Raw genomic sequence first — 20,455 nt, 5'->3', positions numbered from 1 at the left:
AACATTGAAAGGTAGAGCTGCAGGAGGAAGAGACTGGAGGAAGAGATACTTAGGAGGCTTTGATTCCACCTGAGTTTGCAGAAGAGAAAGGAGGCCTGGATGGGCTTGTGTCTCAGGTGGAAAGATCACAGAGATAGAAAGTAGGAGGTGGGGGATGGGTGAGAGAGAATGTGAGTTCTGTTTTGGATATTTTGAATTTCTTTTGCTTATGGACCCATCCAACTGATGTTATCAAGTGTGCTGTTGGGCGTACAAGATAAAGAAAACCCCAGGGGGAGGAAGGTAAAAGCAGGCAGAGGAGGAGGAGGTTCGGGAGATTCATGCTGTCCCAGATGCATGGGAGGAAAGAGTTTTAAGAATAAGTGGTCACCAGGGCCAAACTCTTTCAGCAGCTCATGTGACATTAAGACTCAAGGATGCCATTCGTGACAGAGCAGTGTCAGTCGCATGGTGGGGATGGATGCCGGTCTGCAGCAGGCTAAAGCGAGGAAGATGAGGAAGTGGTGTGTGAGTGTGTGCCTCTTTCTACGGGGTGAGGTCTGGAAATGAGCCAGTTGTATTCACTGCTCTCTCACCATATTTCGCACAGCCCAGAACACAGCATGCCCTAGAATATTTGGAATAATTTCGTGAAGGGAGTGAGAGACTCTGGCAATGGCCAGATCTGGTCCCAGGATCCAAAGAGATCTTCTGTGATTGGTTTGCCCTTAGCCATGAGACAACAGAGCACATCAGTACACTTAGGTGGGAGGAGCCATTGCAGGAAGAGAGCTTTAGGGTACAGGAGCAGGAAGACACAGGAGGGAACAAAGTTCCCAAAGAAAGTACGAGGGGTCGATCCATAGCATGGGTAGAGGGAGTGGGGTGAGCCAGGAGGAAGAGATTGCTACAGGATGTGTCAGGATAAATTCACAAAAATTATCAAGAACTTGAGAGGCTCACAGGCCGTAGTTTGTTGTTTCTTTCCTGCAAAATGGGAATCTAATGTCACGTGTGAAGAATTAGGCAAAGGACATACAATAAGGAGCCTGAGAATATGGATGCTTTGGTACAACTGCTGGGGGAAGCAAAGATGTTGCAGACCAAGTACATGGACCCTACCCTTGGCTGAAGTAAGAGGTGGGCAAGAGCCCCAGCCCTGGCCTTGCCCAGAATCCCATCTCTAAGAATGAAGCATTTAGACTCACCTTTCCAATGCTCTCATTACTTCCCCCCACCTTTGACCCAGTTCTCCGTGCTCTGAGCTCATCCCCCTCCCTGCCCCCATCAGGCTCTGGTTTTTCCCCACTTGTAACAAGAGCAACTATAGGGGCAGATTTCCCGATTCTCACAGAGTGGAATTCCTTAAAAGCAAATATGTTGGAATCCTTGGTTACATGGAAAAAATGTATTCACAAATCAGCTAAATGGCATCCTATTTTTATTGCCTTTTCTTTTCTTCCAGAAGTCTACTATGCAACTGCGTACTGGATGCCTGCTGAAAAGACAGTACAAGTCAAAAACGTACTGGACAGGAACGGGGACGCCTGTGGCTTTTACAATGACTCTGTGAAAACCACAGGCTGGGGCATCCTGGAAATCAAAGCGGGGTATGGTTCTCAGGCCCTGAGCAATGAGATCGTCATGTTTGTGGCCGGCTTTTTGGAGGGCTACCTCACTGCCCCGTAAGTACTCCAGTCATGGTGGAGAACTACCTGGCAACCTCTGTCGTTTTCTTTGTCCACCAGTGGCTCTTGTCTTCCTGACATGGGACATTAGAACTGGAAAGTAGCTGATAGAAACATGATCAGAATTACATTTGCCCCCCCTAATCAGGACCTGCCTAGAAGGAACAAAGCCCCCATTGAGGCATTCTTCAATTCTCATGGCACTTAAAGTCTTTCCTTTCCATGAAACTATTTTATTTTTAAGTGTTTTTTGGTTTTTGGTTTTTATTGAGAGAGAGAGAGAAAGCAAGCGTGTGCACGAGCGGGGAAGGAGCAGCAAGGGGGGGAGAGGAGATCCAAGGCGGGCTCCATGGTGACAGCAGAAAGCCCCATGTGCGGCTCGAACTCACAAACCCAAGATCATGACCTGAGGACCGTGAAATTGTGACCTGAGTCAGAGTCGGATGCTTAACTGACTGAGCCACCCAGGAAACCCTTGTGAAACTATTTTAAAATACAACTAAGCCATTTTATTCTACTGGTCATTTATTGTTTGTAGAAGGAAAATGATAGACAGAGTGGCTGAGAAGCACCAAACACGGAAGATTAGTTCAATTTAAATATAAGAGCATTTTAAAAACAGTCATAAAACAATACTTTCAAGTGGGCAAAGATTTCAAATTAAAATTCTGATGCCTAATATAAATATCCCTTCCCGTTCTATTGTTAATAATTCTCACATCTTTCCCTTGTCTTGTGAAAATAACAAGGATGTAGTTAATAATAATGCAATCAGGGCACATCCTTTTCAGAGAGAAGCTCTTTAAGGAAAGGAAGGTCACAACTCATTTAATCAAGCCTCATCCTTTCTTTGATATAATAAGTGTCTTGATGATTTGGCTTTCTTCTTTTATTCTCTGTGACCTAGACTGTCGAGGGCAGTTTAACCAAACCCCATTTTGTGTCATTGTGCCTGAGTAAGGCACGTTAGTAAGTGCAGTGCCAATCTTAACCTGATTCTAAGTACTGGAGATTATATCAAATGTTGAATAACTAGTAACTGTGCTCTGGTCCCTCTTTTTTAATGTACTAGAAATTCCTCTTTTTCTTCGTTACCAAAATTTTGTTACTCTACCATACAAGTTCCCTTAATGGTATACTACTCAGAGATATATAAAACTTCATATATAGATTAAGATTGTTTAAAACTGTGTGTATAAACTCGTGTGTGTGTGTGTGTGTATGTGTGTGTGTGTGTGTTTGTGTATTTAACTTTTCATCCTTCTCTTCAAATCTGTATTTACTGTGTATCCACTCATTCTGATTGGGTGATTGATACTAGATTGCAAGTTTGGAGAAGTAATTTGGGCTGAAGTTGAGTGACTATAAATACATTAGGTTAGGGGGTCCTGGGTGGCTCAGTAGGTTAAGCTTCTGACTCTTGATTTCAGCTCAGATCATGATCTCGCGGTTAATGAGATAAAGCCCCGCACTGGGCTCCGTGCTGACTCTCTCCCTCTCTCTCTGCCCCTCTTCCACTTGCACATGGTCTCACACTCTCTCAAAAATAAATAAATTTTCAAACATAATAAATAATAACCACATTAAGTCCTGAGTGGTAGACATCAGGGGCTTGGAAGAGAAACTGATTTGAGGGAGCAGCTCCAATCCGAGGCTCCAATCTGAGCAGCCCCAAGCAGAAGCAGGTGTTGCACGGGTCTGGGGGCCACAGCAGGAGCTCAGGGAGCTCAGCCGAAGGCTTCTGACACGGGAGGAACAGCCGATATTCTTGTGTCTCAGGAAACATAAGTTTTAGCATCTCACTTCTGGGAGTGACCTTATCATTTTACCCTTATTCCTAATATAAAGCAGTGACCTATCCTTGGGTCCCTTTATCCGCTGACGAAGAAAATCCAGAGAATATGGGTTCATATCCATTCTATTTAGTAACTACTTGTTAAATATTTCTGTATTAGAGTAAAAATTACCTAAATTATATTTCTTAAAAGAAAAACACTCAGCTACAATTCAGTAACTGTTTTTTGTTTGTTTGTTTTTTCTGCCTTTTTGCCATGGCCTTTCAAAAAAATTCAACATGTTTAAGTGAGTCTTTTAAGATTAGAATAAACAGGGGCACCTGGGCGGCTCGGTCAGTTGAATGTCCAGCTTCAGCTCAGGTCATGGATCTCACAGGCTGTGGGTTCGAGCCCCGCATCGGGCTCTGTGCTGACGTCTCAGAGCCTGGAGCCTGCTTCAGATTCTGTGTCTCCCTCTCGCTCTGCCCCTCTGCCACTCGCTCTCTGTCTCTGTGTCTCAAAATAAAATAAAGACATAATTTTTTTTTTAAAAGATTAGAACAACTTCCTGCATTTTGTGGCCCTTTTTGGCAAATGACTTCTCAGGCCAGTAGCAGCAGCCCATGACCAAATGATCGGGAGTGAGGAAGAGGTAGCTCTAGTAATCTCAGCAAATACTGCATCATGAAGGAAAAGTTGGGAGACTCTTTCTGGGAGCGTTTCTGCTGCAGAGAACCACCTGGAATGAGTGCTTTAATCATAAATAGTATCACAGGCCAAGAAGAAGGCCCCTCATGGCCCAGAGCAGGGAAAGAAGGCTTTGTGGAGCGCGTGAGTTGTGTGTCTGGCGTTTGATAGATGAGAACATTCGGCTCGTCCGGGAAGAGGAAGAAAATAGTTCTAAGCAGACAGAAAGAGAACCAGGTGCTGGAAAAAGGCAATGAGTCTGAAATGAGTAAGTTGCGTTTACAAATGAGTGAGGAGTTAGAGGATCCACTGAGAGGCAGAGGGCGACAGGGTTGAAAAGGCAAATGGAAGGCTGTATCGTGGAAGGCTTGGGAGGGAAGCCTTTACATCGGTCGTAGAATGCTCAGAGTTTCTTGAATTCGAAAGACGACCTCTCTGTTATCTCTGTTTTGTGTTCGTTACTGAGAGTTCAAGGCTGTCACCTGCTCAGGGATGGACTTGGCGTGTGTGTAGGACCCAGAGTCTGAGAGGCCTGTGCCCTGCAGCCTTTGCTGGATCTCAATGGACACAAGATGTTGGTGAGCGGGAAGAGGCGTGGAAGGAAATGAAGGGCTAGATGGAAGAGAGAAGTCCGGTATTTGTATATTTGAAGAAGAAGGAGAAAGAAAAAGAGAAAGAGGAGGAGGAGAGGACAAAATGGAAAAAAGAAAGGGAGGGAGCGAGGGAGGAAGGAGAACGGAAGCAAAAAGAAGAGAAGGAAAAATTGCAACCAAAGCTGCCTTTCGAGAGGCTGTCACTCTAATCGCATTATTGAAAAGTCAAATAAAGGGGGGAATTTCTGCACCGCCCACCGCAAACTGTCCTCGCCTGTCCCAACTGAGCAGTGACAGGCAGGGTGGTTCACTGTGAGCAGAGGCATTCAGGCTTCTCTGAAGCAAAGCACAGGAGCTTAAAATGTCAGCCATCTGGAAGCTGTGATTATAGTCACGAACCAATAGTGGAAGAGGAGTGCCAGTCACAGGCTAGGGTCTTGTTTGCGTGTTCGTTTGCAGGGACACATGGGCAGCTATCTGAGAAGCAATAGCATCTTCATACACAAGCAGCATTTTATCCATCTCAAACCTATACTCCTGGGGACTGTTACCTGGGGAGTGTTTGAAGTAACAAATGTACTGGGGGAGGGGTATGATTCCACTTACCGGAAACACAGCCTTGAACTAGTGCATCTGAGCCTGGGCAGAAAGTTGAGTGTGTGCCGAAGGCCAAAAGGGAGAGTTGCCTGTTTTTGTTTTTCTCTTAGCTTGCGAAGTTGCTCGGGCAGCTGCCAAAAGCAATGGGAAGTTTACGGCTGCCATGTTTATCCCATATCACCACATTTGTTTATTTATTTTTAAATTTTTCAAATGATTTTATTTATTTTTGAGAGTGAGAGACAGGCAGTATATGAGCAAGGAGGGGGAAGAGAGAGAGAGAGAGAGAGAGAGAGACAGAATCCAAAGCAGGCTCCAGACTCCAAGCTGTCAGCATAGAGCCCCAATGGGATTCCAACTCACAAACCATGAGGTCATGACCTGAGCCAAAGCCAGAACCTTAACCGACTGAGCCATCCAGACACCCCTCCGACATCACCACATATAAAATGGAGCGATGTTCCTTATATTCTCCAAAACTTTGGGGGAAGAAGCATATGCGAGGTTGGGTATTATGGAATCAACAGTTGAGATATTTAGATAAAGAGCATGGCTTAAGCACGTGGGAGGAAATAGTTTGCTCTTTCAACCTATGACATACTTGAGAGACCAAATGAAAACCTACAAAGAAATATCCTCAAATCCTCCATCATTTCATTTGAAGTGTTCAATAATGTGTTGCTTCCTTGAACCCTTACAACACTCTCCAGATAACAGCTGGGACCGGTGCCAGCCCTCTGTGCTTTATCATGAAGCTCCAAGCCAGCTACTGTGCTGTGGCTGCACAGTTATCCCAGGTATGGCGGTAGCAGCAGGTCTACCTGGATCACAGCTTGGCGGCAGCACTAGATAATTCCAGGGGCTTCTCTCACTGTCTTGCCCTTCCTCATGCTCTCCCACCCCTACCCATCTCCTGAGGAGTCGCTCCCTGCGGGATATTGCCATTAGCGTGCAAACATTCGTTCTAGGTGGGCCCCGTGCTACCCCACGCTGCTCCTGCAGCCAGTCACACATCCCTTTCCAGTAACTCTTAGCACTGTGTTTTCTGAGAGCCAAAAGCTGTCTGTCACATCTCCACTGATTGAAATATCGCTCAATCCCCGCAAGACCCGTCTCCCATGCAATCTTCCCAAAGCATTTTCTGATTCCATTCCCAGTGGACTGAGCTCTGTCTCTCCCTTCCACCATCTCTTAGGTACGTTAGGGGAAGGTCCTTGTCTTATTCATCTTTGTATGCCCCAGACACCTGGCACAGTGCTTCTGCCCCCAGCAGCTACTTAATTACACGCTGATTAGTTTTAATTGAATCCTGTGTTGTTCCAGTTCTTTAGAGATGAACCAGAAGTGGGAGGTACATATTTCCTTGTAATGTAGTGTGTCCAGCAGCCATAGCCAAGTGGAGTTTCTTCCTTGTTTTTGTAACTTGAAGGGTTGGCTCCCTAATCAGAGTATCTCTTGTCTCACTAATGATGCAAAAGCTGATAAATAGTCCTAGATTGTTTTTAATAAAATGAGTCATGAAGCCTTTCTGGAAAGAATGATGATGAGGGTGTGGGTACCAAGTCTGCTCTAGTTTTCAATAAAGTGGCTTATATCATGTGTGGCCACGACAGCTGCTGAAATATCTCCTCTGGAATTACCTAATCTGAGGGAGCCAATTCAGTGCAACCACAACTTGTTACACGACCTTGTGCCAGGCTCTTGGGATGGGGAAAGAGGAGGGAGTGAGTTTGCTCCTGAGCATGTTCTTCCAAGAGAATTCCTTTTAAGTTAAGATGTTGATGCAACAGTTGCTAAAACTATGGTGGAAAGGGGTGCTAGCAAGATTATGGCACAAGTAGAGAAAGTCATCAAAGGCGGGTCCCTTTTTGTTTCTGGCCTACTACCAAGAAAAATCTCCTCCATATCCCCAACTCTCTCCTTTGATGTTAGATAGGAAATGTGCTTCCCACTCAAACCTGTAAGCAAAGCAAAGTGAGACACGGTCCCACCCTCAAACATATCAAAGGGCCATCAACTAGTAATTACTTGGAATTTAACATGAACCACAAAGTGCTGTTGCTTCTGATAATAATGATGGCGACAACTGGCCTTTATATAGCATTCAAAATGTGTGCCAGACAACCTTCAAAGCATTTTACATATGGTAAGTTACTCAATCCACACCACTGGGACGTGCATCTCCTCATTCCCATATTATTGACTGAAAACTTGAGCTCGGAGAAGTTAAGTAACAAGCTGAAAGTCACAAAGCTAGTGGGCAGAGACCAGTTTGAGCGCGCACATACACGGACACACGCAAATGGAGTGCTTGCTGTGGGAAATACTAAAGGATCTTGGAATGGTCTCAGACCCAGGAAATTTAAGCAAGCAGAAAAGAGTAGAAGACGGCACTGACAAGTGCTAAATGATACGGTATTAACATAGTGCAAAGACTCGGTAGGGTGGGAATATGTGTCTTCATGATTCTCACTTGTACGTGTGTGTGAGAGATTTGTCAAGCAAAGTCTCAGCCAACTTGGGAGGACATTTACTGACCTAACACACCACAGGGCTGAGCTTCCACATCCATGTGGTAGATAATAGTGTTTGCTGTGCTTGATGAGAATTTGGAAGTGTGGAGGAATTAGGACTCTTGCTTGTGGCCATACAGCCGAGAAGCAGTTGAAGTCAACCTTTGAACTCAGAATTCAAAGTCTCTACCCTTAACTGCTATACTGTGTCACTCCAACACACAAGTGCAGGATTCAAGACCCAGGGATCAGAGAAGAGCTTCAACCTGAGGCAACCGCAAGTGGTCTGTATTCCTCAGGCCTCCTAACTGCTCCAGGATCCGTTGAGGCCTCCACTTCTCACCCCAAGGTGGATGCTTCCCTTCCTCTGCTCTAAATGTCAGAATCAAAAGATCTAGTCCCCCCACTCCTAACAAAAAAAGGGAAATGTTCAGTAATTCTAGCCCAGTTACCCTCCTGTCCGTCTGTCTGTCCTGTCTACCATTAAGTAGACATCTTCAGCAACTACCCCCAACTCAAGATCAATGTTCCTCTGTTTCAAAGTTTCTCAGCCTTGGCACTGCTGACATTTTTTGGGTTGAATAATTCTTTGCTGTGGGGGCTGTCCCGTGCATTGTAGGACTTCTACCCACTAGATGCCAGTAGCACCTTCTCTTCCACCACCTCGTGTGACAACCAAAAATGTCAAAAGACGTTGTCAAATGCCCCATAGAGGGGGGAAAAAATCACTCCAGTTGAGAAACCTGGCTCTATTTTGAAATAGAGTGAACAATTGAGAGGATTTAGAAGTCTGAATGGAGGCAGGCAGGGTACAGTGGTGAAGCTTTTGGATAAGAAGTGTAAGTTCTTTGCTTCTTTGCCTGAGTGAGCATGGTAGGTTAGTAGCCCACAAATTATTTTTCCAAAATAGAATTTTATTTTCATATAAATCATTTTAAGAACCCATTCCTCTTAAACAAACAAACAAACAAACAAAAGTTCCTCCTAATGGCAGAAAAAGGTACCATAGCCATTTCTAGACAGGAGAAATAATTTATTATTTAGACTGGGTCAATTTGGAATGTTTCACTCCCCTCCAAACACTTTATCTCAGAATGGACTGGTTTTACTGAAGCATCTTGGAGGGAGGAGAGGTGTTTAATCAGTGGGCATCCTATATTCATCTGTGGCATCCACCAAATTGGAACAATCTTGTTTAGTCTTTAGCTTGGATGTTTCCCCATGTGACATAGATGAGGCTTCCTCAGTGTCCCTGGTCTCTCGCTGTGTAATCAGTGCCAGCTGAGGTTGTAGCAGTCACCACAAGTGTAAGTCTTCTGCCCCCAGCTGGTCCAACGTCCACTTATTCTACCTCAGGCCACACAGAAAACAGGGGACTGCTCCCCAGGGCTCACTAAGGTATGCAGGGCTCAAGAGCCCTGACGGCCCCGGCAGCCGTCTCCGCTGCCCCAGGTAGTCCTGGGGTGGGAAAGTATGCAGCTGTTGCCTTCCCACACAACTAAATCAAGTCATCACACCGACGGGGAATTTGTGGATTCCAGTCCCCTGTCCTGTGAGCCCATGCACAGGGTCCCTTCCTTGTCGTACATACCTGTCTAGCTTTATCGCTCTTCCCTCCCTCAGTTTTACAGGTAGTGGATAGAGAAGAGTGACGAACTTGACCACATATATGTGGAAGCATAAAAAAATATGTGAGCAAAAGTTAAGTGTGATAATTCAGTTTTTTGATTTACAAATGATTTGAAGGAAAAGCTCTCGTGAAGTGAATTTATTGAATTCAAGGACCATAGATAAAAGATTTCAAAGGATGTTAATGTTGTTTGCCTAACTGACAATAAAACTATTTTCATTTTGCCCGTTTCACTTCTGGAGATTACGAGATAAAGGATATCTCACGTTCCAAAGTAAAGGGAGCCAAATTTCTGTTCCTGTAATCTGAGTCACCTCTTGTAGCAAATAAAAACCAGAACTGGGACCTTAGATAAACTTTCAGTCCAGAGAGTGCAAGGTGTTCACAATGTACTCACTTTGCTCCAAACTTGGAGCAAAAGGTAGATAAAATATACAGAAAGAAAGCATTATAGTAATACAGTGGGCCCCAAAACAAAATTAAACATATTTTGAGCCAGAAATGGAACAGAAAACAAAGGAATGAAGTATGGATCTGCTGGGCCCTTGGCATGAAATAGGCAGAGACTGTCATCCCTGCTGATGGGTTGAAAGCACTGTTTCAGGGAGCTGAGTCAGGGCTGAACAAAAGCAATCTTGTTGCTTTGGGCTGTACAAAATGAAGAAGTCACAGAATAATTTACACTGATGTGCATCCTAGGGTACAGATTATAAGAAACCACGAGCTTGGGATGGGGGATGCAGGGAAGGGGTGAGGGGTGGGGCAACAAGAACCAAATTATCCATATGCTGGTTCAATTACAGAATTACAGATACATCTGCAATATTCCATAGGAGAAAAAGTCCCCCAGAAGCCACTCCAAGACCTAGTTTTCAGGGAGTCGGATGGAAGCACTTAAGGAAAAATGAGAGGGAGGAGGTGGAGGTGGAGAGAGAGAAACAATGTGAGAATATAAACAAATAAATAACTTGAAATACCTGCACATCAAAGTTTCAAAATGCACAAAGAAACTGAGTGCTAGGAAGAATAGTCAACTAAATCAACAATAGTATCATGAATACACACCATTTCATAGAATGGTTTAATAAAGACTTTAAATATGCCCAAGGCACTTAGTTATAAATGATGATGAATCTCTGAAACAAAAAAGGAATAAATAAGAGGATAGGTTGATATTCTTTTAAAAAAAACTGAGAAATATTATAAATGAAAATTATGGAAATTAAAAACATATTAATAAATGGGCAACTCCTGACTTGGACCCAATCAGAGAAATAAAATCTCAATCAGAAATCACTATTGAGGAGTTTACATAAAACATTTCCCAAAGAGATAAGCGGCAAAAATAATAAGAGAGCTGCTATTAGATAGAACAGTTTGATTAAGAAACTCCAGCACAGGGGCGCCTGGGTGGCTTAGTCGGTTGAGCGTCTGACTTTCGCTTAGGTCATGATCTCGCGGTTCGTGGGTTCGAGCCCCACGTCGGGCTCTGTGCTGACTGCCAGCTCAGAGCCTGGAGCCTATTTCAGAGTCTGTATCTCCCTCTCTCTCTGACCCTCCCCTGCTCACGCTGTCTCTCTCTCTCTCTCTCCTAGAAATAAATAAAAATATAAAAAAAAAAAAAAAAAAAAAAAAAAAGAAACTCCAGCATAAATCTGTTAGGAGTCCTAGAAAAAGAGACTGGCAGGAATCACAGATAAGTAATAATTAACACAGTCATAGCAGAGAATTTTTCAAAATTTAAAAAAAATTAGAAAGTGCTTCAGATACCATATGCTTTCATGTAAAAAAGAATTAGGAGGAACTTAACGGAGAACCATGGGGGAGAAGAAGGGGGAAAATAGAGGGGGAGAGGGAGGGAGGCAAACCATGAGAGACTCTTGAATGTTGAGAACAAACTGAGGACTGATGGGTGTGGGGGGGAGGGGGGTGATGGGCATGGAGGAGGGCACTTGTGGGGATGAGCACTGGGTGTTAAATGGAAACCAACTTGACAATAAACTATTTTAAAAAATTTAAAAAGTACTTAATTGGAAAGCACATCTATTAAATTACTACAATGTAGTGGGTGAAACTCCAGAAAGTTGGGGATAAATAATCTTAAAAGCTATTAGAAAGAAAACACATTGCCTGCAAAAGAATCTTAGCTAAAGTGACAGCAAATTTCTCATCAGCAACAATAAAATGAAAGGTGATATGAAAATAATATCTTTAAAAGTACTACAGAAAAATAGCTTAAATTTTAAAACCGTTTAAATCATCCAAGAACAAGGGCAAAATAAGGATATTTTCAGATATATAATATAAAATCTTGATCATCCACAAACTTCTACTAAATTATAATAGGACACACATTAACAAGAATAGCAGGAGGGAAACTTTGGGATATAAGGAGCAATAGTTAATACAAGAAACAACGAAGTTAATAAAATTTTATTGTAAAAGTTAAAAAATTCTTCATAGAAAATGTTTTATTAAAAGGGGAAAACTAAATCTTTGAACATAAACGTGATGGACTGTCAATGGGCAGTTAAAACTTGTTAAAATATGAATCATGTTTGGAGGAGAAGAAAAATATAAAATTCATTTAGGCTTCATAAGAAGATTCACAGTGATGAACATTTCTAAAACTTTTAATGATGATCACTAAAAGAATAGAAATACATTTCACAGCTTTAAATTAGAAGTAAAAAGAAGTAAATCAGAAGTAAAAAGAAGGACGTAGTGAAAATGTTATATAAACAAGGAAAATGTAAAAAGGAAGACAAAGAAAGAAATGGTGAATGGAAAACAGAAAAGATTGTAGAAATACATCCAAGCATATTAAATCACAATAAATGTAAAGGGATTATTTTCATCAATTATTTGGGGAGATGTTGTTTAAGGGTGCAAACTTGTAACTAGTAGATAAATAAGTCCTAGAGATCTACTGCACAACATAGTGATTATAGTCAACAACTCTGTATGATAAATGTCAAAGTTGCCAGAAGACAAACTTAATTTCTCTCACCACGGAAAAGAAAGAATTTTGTGATGTGATAGAAGTGTTAGCTAATGCTACAGTGGTAACCATATTACAATAAATAAATGTATCAAATCAGCACATTGCGTGCCTTAGATTTACACAATGTTATATGTTAATTATATCCGTTAAAAAATGTTTACAGCATATGAGACACATTTAATTTTTTAAAGTTTTTTTTTTTAATTTTTAAATTAAGTTTTAAAATAAACCAAATAGCCAATAATTGCAGAGGCGAGGGGGATGAAAATTAAAACAATGAGAAGCCATGTAAACCCTATATAAATTGTTGAAAATTTAAAAGTCTGACCACACCAAGTGTGGGTGAGGCTATAGAGCAAACAGAAGTCTAATCTGTAGCTGATGGGAATATAAATACTTACAATCACAACGGAGAACAACTTGGCGATATCTAGTAACTATAGATATATAGAATATTACTCCGGCAATCCTACTTTTATATATGCTATATATGTTGTGGAAGAACATGCAAATAGGTAAGAAGAGATATTACATCAGTGTTTGAAGTTGCATTATGAGAGTGAAAAGTTGTAAACTGGTTGCATACATGAACTCTTATATAGTCATACATACCATGGAATACTATCAGCAGATAAAAATAATAAATTTACACTGCAGAAGAACATATTTCTTTAAAAATGTGTTGACAGAGGGGACCCTGGGTGGCTTAATCAGTTAAGCGTCTGATGTTGCGGTTTGTGGGTTTGACCCCCACATTGGGCTCCATGCCGACAGCTCAGAGCCTGGAGCCTGTTTCAGGTTCTGGGTCTCCCTCTCTCTCTCTCTCTCTGCCCCTCTCATGCTCACGCTCTGTCTTTCTCTGCCTCTCAAAAATAAAGAAACTTTTTAAAAAATGTGTTGACAGGCCTAAGTGTTACAGTATAGTATGATATCAATTATATATTGTTCAGAAACCTATGTGCTACAGTGTACTGTTTGTTGTTAAATCTATACTTAGAGATGGTGTAGAAACATTCATGAGATAAATAAATCACCAATTCAGGGTTGGAGTTACCTCCGTGAAGGCATGTGGTATTAGCGTCAGAGAACTGCACACGGGGGCCTCAACTCTATCGAATGTTCATTTCTATTTAAAACTATATGCCAAACATGGCAAAGACAATGACTTCAATAAAGTTGGGTAGAGGTACTGGGGTGTTGGTTTTATTATATGCTTTTGTATATATTGGAACTATTTCTCAATTTTAAATTGTCCATTTGATTTTTAAAAAGATAGGGAGGGTTTGCGATAAGGGACCTTCTAGTTAGTCAAAAATTCGTGTAATTTACTGTGATGGACTGCTCTAAAGAAAAATAGAAATGTAACCATTGTCGTTGTTGTTGTTTCAGACACATGTATGACCACTTCGTTAACCTCTACCCGCAGCTGATTAAGAAACCTTCCATCGTGGATAAAGTGCAAGATTTTATGGAGTATGTGTAAAAGCTTTCCTCTTGTTATTGATACGACGGGGCCTGAATCTGTCATTGCAAACGGCAGTTTTCCTTCACCAGCGCCCTTTTCTGTCTCTTAGGCAGCACTCCAGAGCTGGTCTCGTAGTAAGGTGATAGCACTTTTTGGTAATGACCCGAAAACTGGTTGCACACAGCATGGCCTCTGATTTGGGCTCTTTCAAAGTCAGGTTGAATATCATTATCAGCTGCCGGCACTGCTGGAGGAAGCCCCCATGAGAGTAAGGAAGGCAAAGTTAAGTGCCTGGACCGCGTCCACCTAAGGACCCCTCTCCTTCAGGGATCGCCTCCTCCTCCCTGAGGTGCTTCGGTTTCACGGGCCTGGTGACTGATGCTGGCTGGGGCGCTAGCTGTTATCTAGTGCTAATTGTTAACATTCTCTGAAAAACATTTCCGTTTTGATAATGTTTTCTGAAGACTAACAATTCTCAATATTCAGAAGATTTCTATTTCTTTTATATGTGGGATTTGTTTTATGTTTTAGATTTGTGGCTGTGATTAATTTGGAGGCAAAAGGGTTCCTGATTGGGCCCTCCAAATCATACACTAAGCAACCTCTTCATCAAATCTAACGTCCTGCAGAGCATCATTAAAAATTATTGGGCTAGATCCCATGAAGCAACAACATTGTATTCTAAGATTAATGTAGACAGGCGCCTGGGTGGCTCAGTCGGTTAAGCATCTGACTTTGGCTCAGGTCATGATCTTGCAGTTGATGGGTTTGAGCCCCACGTTGGGCTCTGTGCTGACAGCTCAAAGCCTGGAGGCTGCTTCTGTGTCTCCCTCTCTCTCTGCCCGCCCCCCACTCATTTTCTCTCTCACCCTCTCCCTCTCTCCCTTTCTCAAATAAGTGTTTAAAAGAAGTATTTAAGATTGATGTAGAGATAGCCTGAGCAAATCAGAAATGGCTTTTGGTACATAAAGTTGTGTCAAATCATTCCCTATAAAGTGCAGAGAACTAAAAGAGAAGAGACAGTGTGGAAGGAATCTAAAAAGAAGGCTCTTAATAAGCATGTGAGGGCAAAAGCGTGGAGTTATTAGCAACCACTGAAACAGATTGATGGCAGAGAAGTATAAACATATACAAACCATCCTGTCCTTGGAGGTTTTTATTCTTTTGTTGTTGTTCTTTAACGTTACCACTTCCACATACAAAAAAAACAAAAAACAAAAAAAAAAAAAAACTGATCCTTACCGCTTTACTGAGACATTATGGTTTTATATGAAATGCATGTGGATGGTCTGTCCTAGACTTTTGTAGACCTCAATATCACAAGAAACAACTATTACACCTAGACAGAGCGTGCAGGAAGCTATCAAAGAAGAGTATAGTCCTAGAAATCGAAAATCATTTAGAATTTGCCATGACAGACTTTCAAAATGATTGGAATGTTGTAAGGTCCAGAGTTTAAATCACACCAGCATAAGTATCTAAATATATAACCCCTAAATGCCTGGGTTGAATGTAGCTTTGGATAAGCTACCATGCTCAAATCTAATTTCTCTTGCAGGAAGCAAGATCAGTGGACCCGGAAAAACATCAAATATTACAAGGATGACCCATTTTGGAGACATACAGGCTATGTTGTGACACAAATGGATGGGCTGTATTTAGGAGCAAAGAAGAGGGCTATGTTAGAAAAGACAAAGGTAAGATTTTTAAAAAGCTACTCAGAATTTATATGGTATGGCAAGAATACTGAAAATTATCTCTAAAATAATATTCTAACTTAGAAGCAGATCAAATTAGGACTAGCACACAAATTTCTTGTACACAGGCACTATCTTGTGTTTTTTTTAAATGTTTTATTTATTTCTGAGAGAGAGACAGCATGAGCAGGAGAGGGTCAGAGAAAGAGGGAGACACAGAATCTGAAACAGGCTCCAGGCTCTGAGCTGTCAGCACAGTGCCCGACGTGGGGCTCAAACCCACGAACCGCAAGATTATGACCTGAGCCGAAGTTGGACGCTTAACCGACTGATAGTGCCCCATGGCACTATCTTATTATATTGCTAGCACCTGACTCAGTGTCTGACACAAAATTCAAGCTTAACACACAATCTCTTTATCTCTTAATTTCTTTCATCATTCTGTGCTCTGGAGTAGGTTAAAGAATATGGTAAATGCATGTTCTGGCTGTTTAACCTAATAAAACTAGTATTTTAGTTGATAATCATTGTTAAGGCAAAATGTCTAAGTGTACACATCCTATACTTCCCACCTTCTATGACACACACGCACACACACTTGTGCACACATCACAGTATTTTGAAAAGCTTTACTGAATAATTGAAGACTCAAAGGTACACTTAATATATTTCCTAAAATTATGAAGATTTTGTTTCCTGGAGGTAATACACACACACACACACACACACACACACTCAACTGGGCATGTGTATACACATTGGGAAAAAATATACAGAAGGACAGTTCATAGATAAGTGATGCAAAATTGTGAATCACATAAACCAAGCCTTATTCATGAGTTTAGAAATACAAATTAAAACCATACTGAGACATACTTTCTCACTCACCAATTTGGCTAAAGTTCTAAAATGTGAATGTATACTCTGTTGGCAAGGCTAAAGGCAAAAAATGCCGGCAGGAATTCCCGAAATACTGGTAGGAATACAAAATGGTATATTCGCTCTGGAGAGAAATTTGACTCTTTGTATCCAGATCACCTACTCATTTACCCTTTGATCCAGCAACACCCCTTCTAGGATTATCACAAAAATTCACAGGCAAAATTTCAGTATGCCATATGTGCCAGCCTCTTAACTGCAAAGAATCTGTAATAGCAAAAGACTGAAAACAACCAAATACATAGAAAGAAGACTGGCTGTGTAAATGAGTCGCTATAAATAAGAATGAGGGAGATCTCCAAATACTGCTATGGAATGATGTTTGGGATCTGTTATTGTTACGAAGTATAAAAAAGTGGGGTGTCTGGGTGGCTCAGTCGGTTAAGAATCCGACTTTGGCTCAGGTCATGATCTAGTGTTCATGGGTTTGAGCCCCGTGTCGGGCTCTGCGCCGACATCTCAGAGCCTGGAGCCTGCTTCAGATTCTGTCTCCTTCTCTCTCTGCCCCTCCCCTGCTCACACTCTGTCTCTCTCTCTCTTTTTCTCAAAAATAAACATTAAAAAAAAATAATAAAAATAATAAATAAATAAAAGAGTAAGGTGAGGACCAGCGCAAATTGTTTGCTGCCTTTTACATAAGAAATGGAAATAAGAAAGATGATGATAGAGAGATGGGTAGATCGATAGATTTGCTTAATTTTCCAAGAATAAACAACAATGAAACAATAAACCCAAAACTAAAAACAAAAACAAAAAAAAGGATTTAAAAAAAGTGGAAGGGACAGGACTGAAATGTACATTCCTCTGAATGTATCTTTATACATTTGACTTTGGACCATGTAAATGCTGTTGGTAACTATAAACCGAAGTTCAATCACACAGAAGAAAAACAGCCCCTAAAATCTTAAAATGAATTGACTTGAATATATCTAATTATATATCAAGTTCATAGCATAGCCATGCAGAAAGCAGTCATTTCCAGTGACCTGCACACTGTTACTATGGTACATCCTTAATAGGATAGATCTTAAGGACAAGAAGAAACATCATAAAAACAAAACCAAAATAACCTTAAACTGTATTCAGTAATCTCACTTTAGCAATAATATTGATGTTGCTATTTTGAAATTTGATATAGTTAGATATAGTAACTATAAAGCAAATATATTTATCAAGTAAATAAATATGTTGAATATCAAGATTTTCAGCGTATAAGAGAAATCAATGAAATAAAGACCTTGTGGTTTTTAAAGTTGTTATATAGGTAGAAAATCATTACTTTTAGCTTCCTTTAAAAAAACAAATAATTTCTTGCTTTGCCTCTTGAAAAGGCTTAGAAATAATGAGAATAGCATTGAGCCTCGCCTAGGAGACTATGACTTAGGGTAAGCAACAGTATCTCAAACAAGGCAAAAACAGCTCAAGCCACAAAGATAAATATAAATTCAGCTAATTAAAATATATTAGTGGGGGAGGGGTCCATGTACATACAAGTTCACAGTATCATTGTTTTGCTACAAACTGGAAATACCCCAAATGTTCACCCATATATCATGGTACTGTATATTCATGTGATACCTTGTAGGAATGAAAATGAATGAACTGTTTCCACACTGTCAACATTGATAAATGTCAAAAAAAAAAAAAAAAAAAAAACTTGAGCAGAAGAATGCACAGAGTATGATTCTATTTGTACAAACTCAAAAGCAAGCAAATTAAAAAAATAGGTTGTCTAGTGGTATATACGTAGGTGATAAAGTAACAGAAAGGTGGGTAATGAGCCAGAGTGGTTACTACTGATAAAGAAGGGGGAGATGAGATTGGGAGCTTTTAAGGCACAGCTAATGTTTTATTTCCCAAACTGTGGGGTGGGTTCATTAGTATTTTTAAAAATTATTTCTTCTTAAATTGTACATATGATCTTTATTCTTTCATAAGTATGATATCATTCTTTTTTTTATTTTTTTTAATGTTTTATTTATTTCTAGGAGAGAGAGAGACAGCGTGAGCAGGAGAGGGTCAGAGAGAGAGGGAGTCACAGACTGAAACAGGCTACAGGCTCTGAGCTGGCTGTCAGCACAGAGCCCGACGTGGGGCTCGAACCCACGAACTGCGAGATCATGACCCAAGCGAAAGTCGGACGCTTAACCGACTAAGCCACCCAGGCGCCCCAATTCTTAACTTAAAAATAAAGACAGAAAATTAAAGGCAATTAAAAGCTGAAAAATAATATTTGCAATTCATACCAAACAATGAACTAGTCTCCTTAATACTTAAAGAACTCCTAAAAGTTGATAAGAAAAAGAATAAGGCGGGGCACCCGGGTGGCTTAGTCGGTTAAGCGTCCGACTTTCACTCAGGTCATGATCTCGCGGTTCGTGGGTTCGAGCCCCGCGTCAGGCTCTGTGCTGACTGCCAGCTCAGAGCCTGGAGCCTCTTTCAGAGTCTGTGTCTCCCTCTCTCTCTGACCCTCCCCTGCTCATGCTGTCTATCTCTCTCTCTCCTAGAAATAAATAAAAAACATTAAAAAAATTTAAAAAAAAAAAAAAAAGAAAAAGAATAAGGCATATGAACAATTCACCAAAAAACAAATTCAAAGGTTTTGAAACATGCTCTGCCTCACTCACTCATAACAAAAGAATTGCCAAGGGGCATCTGGGTGGCCTTGATTTAGACTCAGGGCAGGATCTCGCGGTTCGTGGGTTCGAGCCCTGCATTGGGCTCTGCGTAGGTGGCATGGAGCCTGCCTGGGATTCTCTCTCCCTCTCTCTCTGCCCTTACCCCTCTCCACAAAGTAAATAAATAGACTTTAAAAAAGAAGAATGAGGGGCTGTTTTTCACCTATCAAATTGAAAATAAACTCAATGTTTAATATGTTGTTGAGGCTGTTAAGTGTCTGTTGAATAGCTAAAACATGGGAAGAGCCTAAGTGTCCATCAACGGACGAATGGATCAAGAAGATGTGGTTTATCTATACCATGGAATACTACGTGGCAATGAGAAAGAATGAAATCTGGCCATGTGTAGCAACATGGATGGACCTTGAGGGTGTTATGCTGAGCGAAATAAGTCAGGCAGAGAAGGACAAATACCATATGTTTGCACGTATAGGAGGATTGGGAGGAACTTAACGGAGGACCGTGGGGGAGAAGAAGGGGGGAAATGGTGGGGGAAAGGGAGAGAGGCAAACCATGAGAGACTCTTGAATGCTGAGAACAAACTCAGGACTCGTGGGTGTGGGGGGGGGAGGGGGGAGATGGGTATGGAGGAGGGCACTTGTGGGGATGGGCACCGGGTGTTATATGGAAACCAACTTGATAATAAACTATCTGTAAAAAAAAAAAAAAGTAAAAGAAAAAAAAAGTGTCTGTTGAGATAAGCCCTCTGCAGACAATTTGGCAATGTCTATTAAAATAAAAATTGCGTCTAGGCATCTGTCCTACACAGAGACTCACACATACGAAATGATGTGTCCAAGATTGATTTTTTGGAACACTGTTTATAATAGCAAAAGACTTGAAACCGGAAAGTCTGGGCGCCTGGGTGGTTCAGTCGGTTGAGCGTCAGACTTCGGCTCATGATCTCGTGTAAGTTTGAGCCCCACATCGGGCTCTGCGCTGACAGCTCAGAGCCTGGAACCTGCTTCAGGTTCTGTATCTCTCTCTCTGTACCCCTCCCCTGCTCACACTCTGTCCCCTCAAAAATAAATAAACGTTAAGAAATATTTTTTTAAAAAAATCAAGAAGCGTCTTAGTTGAACATTTTGCTTTTAAACAGTGATTCTCAACTATGAGCAACCTCCCTCCAGGGCAGAGTCGGCAGTACATGGAGACACTTTTGGTGATCAAAACTCGGAGGGTGCTACTGATACCTAGAGGGAGAGAGCCA

General features: G+C 41.3%; 1 protein-coding gene and 1 long non-coding RNA gene across 4 annotated transcripts in view; one reads left to right on the top strand and one right to left on the bottom strand.

Annotated features, from left to right (window-relative positions):
• The window catches only part of PLBD1 (phospholipase B domain containing 1), a 55,271-nt gene that overhangs the window by 12,347 nt on the left and 22,469 nt on the right, over positions 1-20,455 (top strand). For both annotated transcript variants that reach the window (XM_039239973.1, XM_039239972.1), the window contains exons 2-4: positions 1,445-1,664; positions 13,856-13,939; positions 15,490-15,628. In XM_039239973.1, the coding sequence (XP_039095904.1) occupies positions 1,445-1,664; positions 13,856-13,939; positions 15,490-15,628 (443 nt within the window). The remainder of the gene's footprint in view (positions 1-1,444; positions 1,665-13,855; positions 13,940-15,489; positions 15,629-20,455) is intronic.
• LOC120236906 overlaps positions 1-20,455 on the bottom strand; it is a 31,729-nt gene that overhangs the window by 5,611 nt on the left and 5,663 nt on the right. The window contains exons 3-4 of one of the 2 annotated variants that reach the window (XR_005529797.1): positions 5,329-5,450; positions 3,935-3,958 (exon numbers count right to left, since the gene is read on the bottom strand). This is a non-coding gene — a long non-coding RNA (uncharacterized LOC120236906). Of the gene's footprint in view, positions 1-3,934; positions 3,959-5,328; positions 5,451-20,455 lie in introns of those variants that run through there. The other variant, XR_005529798.1, reaches the window with a different exon arrangement.

The sequence above is a fragment of the Hyaena hyaena genome, unplaced genomic scaffold, assembly GCF_003009895.1.
Source record: "Hyaena hyaena isolate Hyena2069 unplaced genomic scaffold, ASM300989v1 scaffold_164, whole genome shotgun sequence".
NCBI classification, from domain to species: Eukaryota; Metazoa; Chordata; class Mammalia; order Carnivora; family Hyaenidae; genus Hyaena; species Hyaena hyaena.
This window is presented reverse-complemented; position numbering and strand designations above follow the sequence as displayed.